At 40.8% G+C, this 13,513-nt stretch overlaps 1 protein-coding gene across 1 annotated transcript in view; it reads left to right on the forward strand.

The window, feature by feature from the left end:
- Window positions 1-13,513, forward strand: part of SORCS3 (sortilin related VPS10 domain containing receptor 3) — an 818,830-nt gene that overhangs the window by 732,328 nt on the left and 72,989 nt on the right. The window contains exon 20 of the mRNA XM_054984254.1: window positions 11,302-11,435. Within this exon, the coding sequence (XP_054840229.1) occupies window positions 11,302-11,435 (134 nt within the window). The remainder of the gene's footprint in view (window positions 1-11,301; window positions 11,436-13,513) is intronic.

A 13,513-nucleotide genomic window follows, 5' to 3' on the forward strand; every position in this document is an offset into this window, starting at 1 on the left:
TCCTGTTACATATGCAGCTGTGATATGCTACATGCAATTACAGCAAAGTGCTGACTTCCTTACAGCAATTAGGGTGGAGATGTGCCTTCTGTGCAACACCCCTTCCATCTTCTGAATGGGATATAAAGGCTCAAGAATAGACATGGGCATGAACCAAAAAAAATTAATGAACTAGTGGTTCGTGGTTCAGTGCCACTTATGAACCCAAACTAATGAACCAAAACGAACATTTCCCACTGACGAACCAGTTTGAGGTTCGTGGATTGTGGGCATCAGAACAGCCCCCATTGGACTTAGAGAGCCCATATTCCCAGGGAGTGTTTAGCAGGCTCTCCTCCAGCCAGCACCCAAGTTTGGTCAAGATTGCAATAGGGATCTTGGAGTTATACCCTCTCCAATCCAAGGCCCCCAGGAAACTCCCATTCGATACAGTTAGAGCCACCAGTTGATGTTGGCCCAGTGTACAAGGGGTTGGCCATCAGAACTGCCTATCAGGGTTTGTAGGGATGAGATTGGAGTGCCTGTGGCTACAGAACGCCCCCCTCCCCCTCCCTCCCCCGGTTGTCTTCTCCCATGTAACCAATTGTAACCAATTTGCAGCTCCATGGTTGGAAGAAAGACCTGCTGATCAAGGTAAGCTGGGCTTCAATTCGGGTTTCCAGGGTGACAGAAGGAGTGCAGACAGAGTTCCGGCATTCCCCTAGTTCCGTTTCCAAGGGAATTGGTTGATGGTATCCGACTGTCTGGCTTCACGAACCACAAGCGAACGTAACAAACCGGGCTTCCAATGAATGCTGGTTCGTTGGCCATGGACCCTCACGAACTGCCAGTTCATGAACAGATGATCAGGCGGTTTGTGGGTTTTTTTAGTTCGTAATGCGGTTCATGCCCATGTCTACTCAAGAATCCCCATTCCTACTTGTATCTGACACTCAAAAGCTTATACACTGGAAATGTTGATGGTCTTTAAGATTCTACTGGACTTAAATCTAGCTGTTCTGAGAAGGTTTTAGTAGTGAAAATGTCACAAAATAGATGGTTAAACTGATGGGTTGTTCTTATTTGTTCTTTTGTATTCCATTCAGTTCTAGAGCAGAAGATGTTTTAGGAAGTACTTGGAAGCCACAGTCAGGTATCAGACAGCAGTATATATCCTGAAGCCCCAACCCCTATTTTAGGCACTGACCTAATATAAGCCAAGAGGCAAAAAATGATGTAATATTGTTGCCACTTCACTAACTGTGTTTTGATGACCTCCTAGGAAACAGTCAATGAGAAATTACTGTAAGATGGAAGCTTTGGGAAAGGGCAGAAAGTCTTCTACTTCTATGTCCTGGGGAATTTGAGGACCAAGTACTGTAATAATTTTCTGAGCCATCAACCACCATCTGCATGATTTAAAATACCTGCAGCTTTTTAGAAAGAAAGCATGATTTTGTTTTAATAAATTTGGCAGAAAATGCAGATGCCTTCTTGCCGATGGGGAAAAATTTCCTCTGTCAGGCAGCAATCCTAAGAACACTTTCCTGTGATTAAGCCCCACTGAATAAAATTGGACTTACATCTGCGTAGACCTGCTTAGTATAGTTCCTTCAGAAAAAATATTTCTTCTTTAGAGAAAGTCGTTCTCTATCCAAGGGCAGTCATTGGTTCCAACTGTATGGATGTGAATCATTGGATTCCAACTATACGTTTCCACCAGCTTTGAATTTTATTGTAGTAACAGAGCTGACCTAAGCTTCTACTATTTGGGTTTTTTATAGCACATATATTCATGATTCTTAGTAAGGAAGATTTGAGTCACATGAATTGAGTCACATGGAAAAGTCAATACATGAGTGTGAGGAAATGGAAGTTAACAGTGCCTAGGTAATAATCTTCGAAGTTCTTTTGAAGGTTTTCGAATGTGGAGAGCCCAAATAATTTCTAATAACATTAAGGATTAGGAAACCAGCCAGAAAACTTTTTAAAGAAATCAATTCATTTTATCTGAAGACTGGACAATAGCTACATTTTGAAAAGAGAATAGTAATAAGGAAATAGGTAATAGCAATCCCATTTGGCATGCAGAGCATGTAAGGTTTCTGAATAAATATTAGAGGGGGGAAACCAAAGATAATGAAAAGGAAAACCATATAGGTTCAGCAAACGTAGACTGTACCAAGCTTAACTGATACCATTTTTAAATAACAAACCTGATGATCTGAATAAAGAATATTTTCATGTCATCAGTCTTTCTTTAACTTCTCTTACCTGGGATAAAATGTGTTTGTTTGAGGGGTACGGTTTTGCGGGGGTGGGGGACATATGGAAACAGGGACAACTTTTAATATTCACAGAGTGTTGGGCAGAGGCAGATATTGCTGAGAGAACCAGATTGGCTGAAATTAGCAGAAGGGAATGTCAAGTCAGTAAATAGTAAAATGGCTATCGTCCAGGATATAGTTCTGGATGAAAAAGTAACCTGGCATATATTATTGAGATCTGGCTACTTAAGGAGCTGAAGTATGATTGTCTGAACTATGCCTACTAGATTTCTTGGTAAACAGCAGACATGAACAGGAGGCTGCACTATTAAACAGCTACACAAAACCGCTGGGAGAAATCATCTGGAGATATATGAAGTTGTCAACAATATACAGGTGACAGTCAGCTCTCTCTCTCCATCTAATTTCAGGGAAGCAGTAGAAGTGCTTAAGTTATGTATGGAGCCAGTAAGACTGAATGCAGATGAAGAAACTGAAACTTAAGTCATGCAAAACTGAAGGCAAAACTGGCCCTGGAATTGATGTACAAACAGCTGTAGATAGTTGTAGTCTCATGGAAAGGGTAAGCGCCCCATTTGGGGACCTTCTGGATCATCAGTTTTTGCCATTCCTAGAGAAAGTGAATCTGACTTCAGTTGCATATGCATTAGTAACATCCAGGTTGGATTACTTTGAGGCTACTTTTGATGATGAGTGCTAACTGAGGCATACCACAATAAGCATGTAACATGTGCCAACTACATTGGCTCCAATCTGTTTGTTCCAGGCTGAACACAAAGCCCTAAATGGCCTGGGTCCGAAGTACCTGAAGGATCACCTCCACCTATACGTGGCTGCCTATACTTTTGAATAATTTGAAGAGTCAGTATTGCAGGAACCCACATTTGCAGAAGTACATTTGTGGAGGTACCCTTGCAAATACTTTCTCAGCAGCCACCCCATAGCCTTCCTTGAAGAAGTATGCTTGGCATCTTCAAATATGCTTGAAGAAGTATTCTTGGCTTCATTTTGCAGGTCTTCCAATACAAGTTGAAAACTTTTTTTTAATTAGAAAACTTGATGAGAATTTTATCACTGGTTTAGTAATAGTGGTTTAATTTTTAATGTTTTTAATTATTTAAAATAATATATGTTAGCTATAGTTATATCTATGATTTTTGTTTCTTTTGTGAGCTACTTTGAAGATTTTTAATGGAAAGATAACATATAAGTAAATTGAATAAATAAATAAAGTAAATGTTGGAAATAGTTTCTAATTAATTAGAATTGACATAGCAAAAATCAGGACAATCTTTTAGCCACACCAGGGGAAAAGAAAGGAAGGGTCAAAGGGAGCCTGGCTCTTCTTATACCTATAAGATTGCATGTGACAGTTACCCACCTGATACCTTATGAACACTGGGCACAAACCTGCATGATCTAATACAGGAAACAAACTCTTTTGATTATAAATGTCTACCTGACATCCTATGGCACCAGAAAATGGGCACATGAAATATGGACTATGTTTGAATTATATTTAGACTTGCTGCTTATGTCCCATTTAAATGCATCTGTTGTGGTCACAGGAGATTTCAATGATAGACTTGGACATGCAGATGAATCTTTATATACCTTCTTAAACTCAGCACCACCAGCAAAAGATTTCTTGAATACTCTCCCTCGTAGGACAGCAAGTTAAACTGGAAAGGTTATCACCTACTACAACTTGCATCTAAGTTAGACCTTCTTATTCTTAATGGGGCTACCCTAGGAGATATCCCCAGGGAGTATACATACTGGTCTGAGTGTGGTACAAATACCATAGACTTTATTCTGACATCCTACAATTTGTTTTGTTGCAACATACACCTCGAAGTAAAGTCTTGACAAGTCAGTGACCATCTCCCAATCATTTTGGAGCTCAACATCCATTATGCACCAGAGCACATCTCTGAACAACTCGATGAACTAGAACCTGTGACAAGCTAAAGAAGGTTAATCTGGTCTGAGAAAGTGGATCATCAATACCAAAAACATTTTACCTCAGACAAAGTATCTCAGCTTTGAAACACTATGGTCTCAGTGAATGCCACAGACACAGTGATTATATCATATCAACAACTCATTCGTGGGTGGACACAAACTGTCCTAAGGAGACCTCATGACCAAAACACCTAACCAACAAGGAAAAATAAATCAAACAGCTGGTTCAATGCAGACTGCCACACAGCAAAAAAAAAAAATCTAGTGGTCAAATTCCAGCTGTACAGACTAAGCAATGTATCTAAAATCCCCCCAGAGCTTAAAATCTTAAAGCAGCACTATAAAAACCTTCTAGCAGAGAAAAAACAAAGAGCACAAAGAGACTCCTTGAATTGGATTATCCAAGCTTCTAATTCAAATAAATCAGCAACCTTTTGGCACTTAATCAGGGACAAGCTCCATACAGAGCCCCCAAGGATAAGTTGCAATATCGCTCCCCAGCTTTGGGAATCTCACTTCTGTGCACTCTACTAGTCTGAAACAGACCCACACACCTCCTTGGAAATCCAATTTAAAAATTTCCCAGTGTGGCCACCAGTAATGGTTAATAAAGTTTAAAAAACTAATAAACCAATTGAGATCTGACAAGGCTCCTGGAAACGATATGGTATCTCCCAGGGATGATAAAGTACAACATTAATTGGTGAGTCCAAACACTTGTTGCACTCTTTACCCACAGTAACCCGTCAGCCTGCATCTATATAGCTCCAATCTTGTCAACTTTAGCAGGAAGATCTGAACAACATTGTCTCCCTCGTTCTTGCAGACTCTTCCCAGGAGATAACAAAGTTGCCAAATTTTGCCTTCGGGCATGTGGGATACACAAGCAGTTGACTGAGCCTCAATAACTTACTTCTTTGTCAGAGGAAGTTATCATCTCTCTGTCCCCACAACAACCTGCGCCCACAGTTCTGTGCTTGTTGCACTGCATGTGCCCTCCCTATTCTTATTTGTATTGGTTTTTATTCTATTCTTCTTTTACTTTCCAGAGCTGTTTCTGTATTGAAATTGATTGATTGATTGAAAGTAAATGTTGGAAATAGCTCCTAATTAATTAGAATTTACATAACAAAATCAGAATTTGCGGGGAACTTTTCTCCTAAGCAGTTGGTAATTTTTGCTTTGGTGTTTTGCTGTGCTTACTTGCTTACTTGAAGTGACCTATTCATATTCCCAATGAACAACAAATCTGTCCCACAGATAATGACAAACTATTGCAGATACCAAGAGATTGTAATCTGTCCTACTTCTAGGGTTCCCAGATCCCTATACACTCGCAGCTGTTGTGGGGAGACCCAATACTTACTGGTAATCTCCCCCTTGTGCGTGCACACTCCCAGCACCAACATAATGATGTCACTTCTGGAAGTGATGTCATCATACCCATCAGTGCAACAACATCACTTCTGGAAGTGATGTCATCACAGCTGCTGGGAGCGTGCATGGCATGTGGCTTCCCAGGGAGCCTGCTGATGGCAGGTGATCTCTGGGCAACCTGAAACTGCCAAGAGATTACTCTCCACGGGTAGGCACCTGGGATCTGTAAATACTTCCCATTATGAATATTCATTGAAGCCTTTAAAGGTAAAGAGTGCCTACAAGAGAAATAACTTCTTTACACTCTGAGAACTAATATTCTCTGTCTCTCTTACTGTATTTGAATGGACTGATGTGGTGTTCTCATAAATCCAAAAATGTGATGCAGGACATCCTTTGTTGCTATCTTGAACACACCAAAGTTGTTTTATTGTTTCCCTAATTTCCATGTAGACAGCCAGCTATTGCTCATGTTGTGTGTATTTGGCTTTTAACAATTCTACACTGTCTGTTCATTTCTTTAATTCTTTAAATACATGGTCTTATAAGGAAATCTTCATTGATACAGAAATCTGAATTATTAGTTTGATGATACAATAGGTACTTCCCATTACAGTTTATCCTATCCAGAACAATTGGATAACTAGCAGATGTTGTTGAATGTCTCGTTCAAAGTATCATCAACTGAGGAGGATTTCAAAAATGTCTCATCTGTTTTAACCCCAAAATCTCCATTTCAATTTTCTTTCTCCCTTGTGTAAATTGTTCTTTATTTTAATAGCATTTTCTGTTTCCTCACACCAGCCTTTCTCACAAATATGTGTTTTTCACAATTATATGTGCACCACTGCACCAGTAAATCAGCATCACACATTATAGGTACAAATGACATATATCGTAAATTTATAAATTTTTGTAAAATGCATAAAGCATGCATACACAATACAAACCAATGCTGAGGACTGAAAACATCAGTAAATACATTAAACAAAATATAAAAAGAAATTGAGCACCAGGCAACATTAGCTTGTCTTTAACTGAAAATAGCTCACATGGTATTTCTTGGGTAAGTAGAAGAGAGGTCACAATGGGCAAAGAACGTGAAGTCAGATTCAGATTCCCATTATTTTTCTTAATGTTCATTTCTCCCCCAAAAGATTTCATGATACAGATAATACCTATAACCGAGAGAACATGTTTCACTCACTCAGTGCAATCCTAAACAGAGTTATTCCAGTCTAATCTCATTGAAATCGTAAAGTATATAGTTAGTGAGGCAGAGCTGCAATTCTTCTGTTCTTACTCACAACTGACCTATCTCTCCCCCCGCAGTCCCATCATCTCATTGACAACTTGGGGTGAAACACAATAGGAATAACCAAGGGAAGTAAAGGTTCCCCACTATCTCCACATCCCCTTACCTGAACCTAGCGGGAGTGATCCATTAAGATGCCATCATGGCTGAGACATCTAGATGTCTATCTCTAGAATACTCCCCCCCCCCCCAACCATACAGGCAATACAGTAATATGCAGCAAACATCTTTCAGCTAATGTTTTTGTGCTCTCACTAAGCACTTGTCCATTTATGTATTTCCATAATAAGTCAGGATTTATTGAACCATACATGGATTGAAAGGGGTTGCATTTTTTAAAACTGCTTTTAGTCAAAAGAATTATAGAGGCAATTGACAAGTTGCCTAAAGATTATAACAAATTGGCTGCAAAGCATTCCCAGATGTAGCTCAGTAACCTAACTAAAGCAATTTTATACACAAGTGTCTTATTAGGTTGTTTCATGTCTTTTCCAGCTTCACTAATCTTCCTGCAATTCTATACAGATGCATGTTTTCACAATTACAATGTTGGTATCACTGGGAACAGTCATTACCTGAATAGGTGGTCTCCTTGTGAGTTGGGGGAATTAGCATACAAGGAAAAGCAATGTGTGTGTGTGTGTGTGTGTGTGTGTGTGTGTGTGTGTGTGTGTGTAGGGGGTAACTAAGTGAGATTTCTGCACCAATATATATGAGAATTGTTCCTCTAAAGAACTCATAATAAACACAGGCAAATGTTCAACAAGAATGGTTTTATTGAAGGGGTAGCAAAAGCAATCACGCAGGAAATTGCATGCAGTATACACACACAGCTAACTAGAAAACAGGGAGGACAATAGAGAGGAGAGCAGGGTCAGGTTTTATTTACCAGTCTAGAAGATAGGGGATGTCTGTGAGATAGCAGCTTGAGCTACCAGAGCTTTGTGGCAGAAAGAGAGAGGCTCAGACATGTGTCTGAGAGTAGTTGTCAGATCCATGAACATGCATACAAAACTATGGCAGAGAGTAGCTCAGTTATATTTTGGAATGTACCCTGGGCCAAGATGGCATCTTCTGCCCCATAACAATAGCTTAATGGCTGACTCCAGAGGTGAGACAATAAAATGGGAAAGGTTTGGTTAAACCTTCCTGGGTGTTACTGCAGGTAAAAAAAAAAGCTGATTGATGACCAGTAATGGCTGGATGGGTGGGGCTTATCAGATCCTTGAATAGCCCAGATTGGGAGAGTGGATAAAGAAAGATCAGCAGAGTGTGAGTGTGATTAATTCAGGAACTTCTGGAACACCCTTTCTCTTTAGGTCTTTGGACATCTCCGGGGGTGTGGGGCTGATAGCCAGTTTTTCCTGTGACTCACATGCCAATAATTTTCCAACTCCTAGCTGGGTTTGGCAACTGTTTCCTGCTTTGTCAGGCAGCATTTCTGTGTTTAACACACATAAGGAGAGGGGCTTATGGTAGAGCCATATTCATAAGCTTCCCTATTTGTGTGAGGGTCAGGGTCGACTGATAACAGGATAAATTTTATTTAGTCTTTCTGACGTTAGATACTGGAAAAGTATTTCAGAGAAATTCTCGTTCAAACTTGTAATGCCAGAAGAGTTTGACCCTTGAGAGTGCACACATTGCCACTATCATTAGCTTTATTGTGTAGAACTCTTCCCACATCAGTTTGTATATCACGGTTTTTTAAAATGTGTTGAAGAATAATTCAGAAAGTCATCTTATGGATGTAAAACATTGTATTAGAACTGGGCCCTGAGAATAAAAATGTGTTGATTAGCCATGAGATCTCCCACCTGCTTGCAATTAGAGCAGTTTACCTGACTGTAATACATAAGCAACCACAAGAAACAATCAGTTATTCTGATCATTCTTGCAGCACAACAATGACCAATTAAAATTCAGTTCTACACAAAGATGTTCACACAAACAATGGGGGAAAGCAGATGGAGAGAAAATGAAAGTTTCAGCTAAAAACTTCAGAGTTTTCCATATTTTTCCTTCTTTTCTCTTGTCTCTCCTATTGATGACAAACTGAATTCCTGATTTCTTGATATGGAAGTGTTAGAGTGATCTCATACCATCTGCTGCTTTAGTCTAAGGGCACTGGAATAAGTTTGATTACCTGTACACTTTCTTTCCCTTAGCCTAAACAAAATATTGAGCCAAGAGGTGTTAAACTTCACATCCTCCCCCACTGTGTAGCTTAAGTGACTAAGGGTTGGTTGATTCTCATCAGCACCAAGATAATCCTCTTTCCTAGCACCCAGTCCTCCAGCCACACAAGCAGATGAAGGGCTGACTTGGTAAGTTCCTTTCATCCATAGATACCTGGGGCTGCTCACCAATCAGCCTACCTATGCACTAGTAATCCATACTATTTATGCCATCCCTAATTAGAGTCTAACTAGTCCTCATACCAGGTCTAATTATTAAAAACCCAAACCCAACACAGTACATTGCAGAGAAAATTAAAGAAAAAGGCCTCCGTTCAAAATCAATCTGGAGAAGATCCTGACAATTCTTACTTGGCCACAAGAGCAACCAACCAGCCCCATGTTATTCCATAAGGTGGGTGGGTGGGTAGGCAGCTGTTGCATCTCAGGAACAGGGCAGGCTTATATGGCCCTCCCATTCTTGCCTTCTCTGTGCTGGGCTACATGAGGTACATGGCTCAGCCTTGCCCCTTTTGAAGGCTGTATTCATTGAAGAAGGATGTGGGTGTATCCCACCTTTATCCTACAACATGTACTGAATGACCTTTTGATTATATTTTAGGATGAAAAATCAAAAAGAGTCCAGTAGCACCTTTAAGACTAACCAATTTTATTGTAGCATAAGCTTTCGAGAATCAAGTTCTCTTTGTCAGATGCATGGTACAGAAACTGGTCAAATATAGAAGAGGAGGGGGGAGGAGGGGGGAGGAGAGAGAAGATGCAATTAGGGGGGGAGAGGGAGGATGCAACCAAAACATTCCTTTGCTAGTAAATGTAAACATCTCCTTTTGGTATGGAGATTAATTGGCTTGTGTGAGGCTTCAAAGGAGTTTGCCGTGTTGGTTTGTAGCAGCAAAACAACCAGACCATCCAATTCCAATGTAGTATAAGCCTTCGATAACCACAGCTCTCCCCGTCAGATGCATCTGACAAAGAGAACTGTGGTCCCCGAAAGCCCATGCCAGGTGCCACTGGGCTCCCCCAGACCCCGCCTCTGTAAAGGAAATCTGTTACCTGTGATAATGTGATAACCATTCATAGTCCCTATTCAGTCCCAGCTTGACAGAGTCAAATTTGCATATGAATTCCAGTTCAGCAGCCTCCCGTTGGATTTTGTTTTTGAAAGGTTTCTGTTGAACTACAGCGACCTTTAAGTCTTTGATGGAATGTCCTGGTAGATTGAAGTGTTCTCCCACTGGTTTCTGGATGTTTCAATTTCTAATGTCAGATTTGTGTCCATTTATTCTTTTGTGTAGAGGTTGGCTGGTTTGTCCAATGTACAGAGCAGAAGGACATTGTTGGCACATGAGGGCATATAGATTGGAGGATGAGCAGCTGTAAGAGCCAGAGACAGTGTAGTTGATGCCATTGGGTCCTGTAATTGTATTCCCTGGGTAGATATAGGGGCAGAGCTGGCATCTGGGTCTGTTGCAGGTCCTGGTACCTGTGCTGGTGACTCTGCTGGCCGATTCATGATTGTGAGTGAGAAGTCGTTTAAGGTTGGGGGGTTGTCTGTAGGCAAGGAAAGGTCTTCCACCCAGAGCTTCTGAGAGAGAGGTATCATTTTCCAGGATGGGTTGTAGCTCACTGATGATACGTTGGATGGGTTTGAGCTGGGAGCTATAGGTGACAACCAGTGGTGTTCTGTTGTTAGTTCCTTTAGGTTTGTCCTGGAGCAGACTGTTTCTGGGTACTAGTCTGGCCCTGTTGATTTGTTTCTTCACTTCATTTGGTGGGTACTGATGAAGAACTGATAAAGGTGGAGGCACACTTAATTTTAAAAAGTTTAGGAACCAGAGAACTGGACATTGTCTATTTGATTGTACCTTGTAAATAAGTGCAATTGGACACACTGCACACTCTTTTGTACCTCCTCCAAGCTGGCATACCTGCCTCAAGCTGACAGGCAAAGTGGCATTCTGCTTTCAACATTTTAGAATGTATTTATTTCATTTATAACCTGACTTTTTTCATCATGGAACTCTAGGTGGCATACATAGTTTCCCAAGAGTTCTCCTATCCAGGCACTGATTAGGCCCACAGCCTAGACTGCTGCATCGTCTCTTCTTCCAATTATACCCTGAACTCAAACATGGATATGAAAGATTGCTGTAAATACCAACAGGTTCTCTTCTTACAGGTCCTGTGGAACGTGTCCATTTGAGTGTCCCCTTTGTAGCCATCAGGAATAAGGAAGTCAATCTCACTGCTGTGGTTTGGCCGAGTCAGTCGGGTACCCTCACATACTTCTGGTGGTTTGGCAACAACACAAAGGTTTGATCTCTCGCACTTTTTCTTTTTAAAAAATCTTGCTTATTTCTTTTGAAAGGGTTAATCTTTGGATTATTTTTATATGTATTGATATTGTGTTATTGGTGTTTATACAGGGATTCCAAATTGTGTAAGTTGTTGTAAAAGCAGTATATTTTGTCTTTGCTATCTAACAAGGCACATTTGCTTTCTGAACTTTAATCCTTTTCTCTTTCTCACTCTCCTCTGACCCCATTGTTGTTTGCCAGCATTCCTACAATGTGCAGTTGGTTATTATTGAAACACTGTGTTTAGAAGCCATTGTTATTACCAGAATTCAAAATTATACACTACCATATGCTGGATAATGTTGGGTTTTCTGCTCAGCATTTAAAAGCGGCTGGTGATCAAATAAGCATCAGCATTTCCAATATGAAAGCCATAATGTCCTTATAATGTTAGACTCCAACCCGATATTTTAAAGCCATTGGGGACAAAATAACTTTTTACATCTGGGAATTCAAGCTAAGATCACAAACAACTTCCTTGTTTGTCCATGCTGTTTGGGAACGTGTCAAAAATACATGGGAAGTTGCTGTTGAATGCTGAGTGACAGTCACTCATTCCATAAGTGCAGCTAGCATATATCCTTGAGATATTAAAGTGTTATAAAGTTCCTTGTGATTGTGACCAGAGTCCAGTGGCCTATAAGAGATAAATGGCACAGGACTTCCTTATTGAAAGGATTTCCTCAAATTACCCTTGTTTCGCCAATAGGATATATGTCTGTCATCTGAGAAGAAGCAGCTTAGAGGCAATTCTGCCTAGAATTGGTGTTCAACTAGTCCTAATTTGCCATAGTTAATATAATAGTGGGTGATAGGGGCATGCACTAAAAAAAATTAGGATTTCCACTCAGAAAAAAAATTCAGGAAAACACAGATCCTGAAGTGATTTTCTGCTTTGGCTTCGGGTATTTAAACTGCTTTGGGATTATTAGGTAAGAGTTGGCCATTATTTCCAATGAGAAATGGTGTTCCCAGATATCTGGGGGACTTGGGGGGTATTTTCTTACCTAATAATTCCAAATTTTCAGGGGACCCTCTAGTAACCCTCCTCTCATTACCACCCATGTTTCAGGGAGATTGGATTTGGGGGGGATGTTATGCTCCCCTCAAAAAAGGTACCCCATCCACAGTCAATCTCCCTATGAGGACCGACCTTCACATCAGAGAATCACGCTAAGAAAAAATTAATTTAAAATACACAAAACCATATGAAGCAAGGGGCACTGTTACAACTAGAAATAAACTACCCCCCCCTCCATATAACCAAACTTATGCAAGGAGAACAACTTCACACCAGAGAATCACATCCATTCCACCCAAACTAAGGGACACTCTTGCAACTTAGCCTAACAGAATCAGAGTCATTCACTGAAGCCAGGCAGTGAATTCAGCCAGTGGGGAAACACCACAGAACAGAACCTAACACTAACAATACCCATCCACAAGTGGCCAGAATAACAATCTAAATCAAAGCAACTATGAAACAGCAAGAGAAGCCCACAAAACCACAGGATAAAACAGAAGCCCCTCTCAGCAGAATAACTAACAGTAAGTGAAAGCTAAGTAAAGCACACATCCCACAACACCCCCAAAACAAGCCAAACAATGCACCCCCACACAGCAAAACAATTCAGCAAGCAAGCAGCAAAAATCAGAACATTTAAAATGCAAACTAATAGTACTTTTTCCTTCCCTCATCCCGCCAAGACAACCCCCTTCCCCCAAAGAGAAAAAAATCACTCTCAAACCAGTCTCCTGCAGGTGCAGTCATCAAGTCCAGTCAAGTCTAGGTCCATTTTGCTTACAAAATGCCACCCCCCAGCCATCTAGAAAGCCCACCTAGTTTTCCCCTGCAGCATTTAAAAAAATACACATTCCTCCCAGAGAATCCCCACTGAAGGATACCTGCTGCTGCAGGGATTGGCCACTCTCTCACAGCCCCTTTCCTTTCCCTGACCCCCTCTCTCCTCCCCCTTCTGCCTCTTACTCCAACCCCCTCATCCCCCTCCCATCGGCCCAAAAAGGCACAGCTGG

Source organism: Eublepharis macularius, chromosome 6 (genome assembly GCF_028583425.1).
Source record: "Eublepharis macularius isolate TG4126 chromosome 6, MPM_Emac_v1.0, whole genome shotgun sequence".
NCBI lineage: Eukaryota > Metazoa > Chordata > Lepidosauria > Squamata > Eublepharidae > Eublepharis > Eublepharis macularius.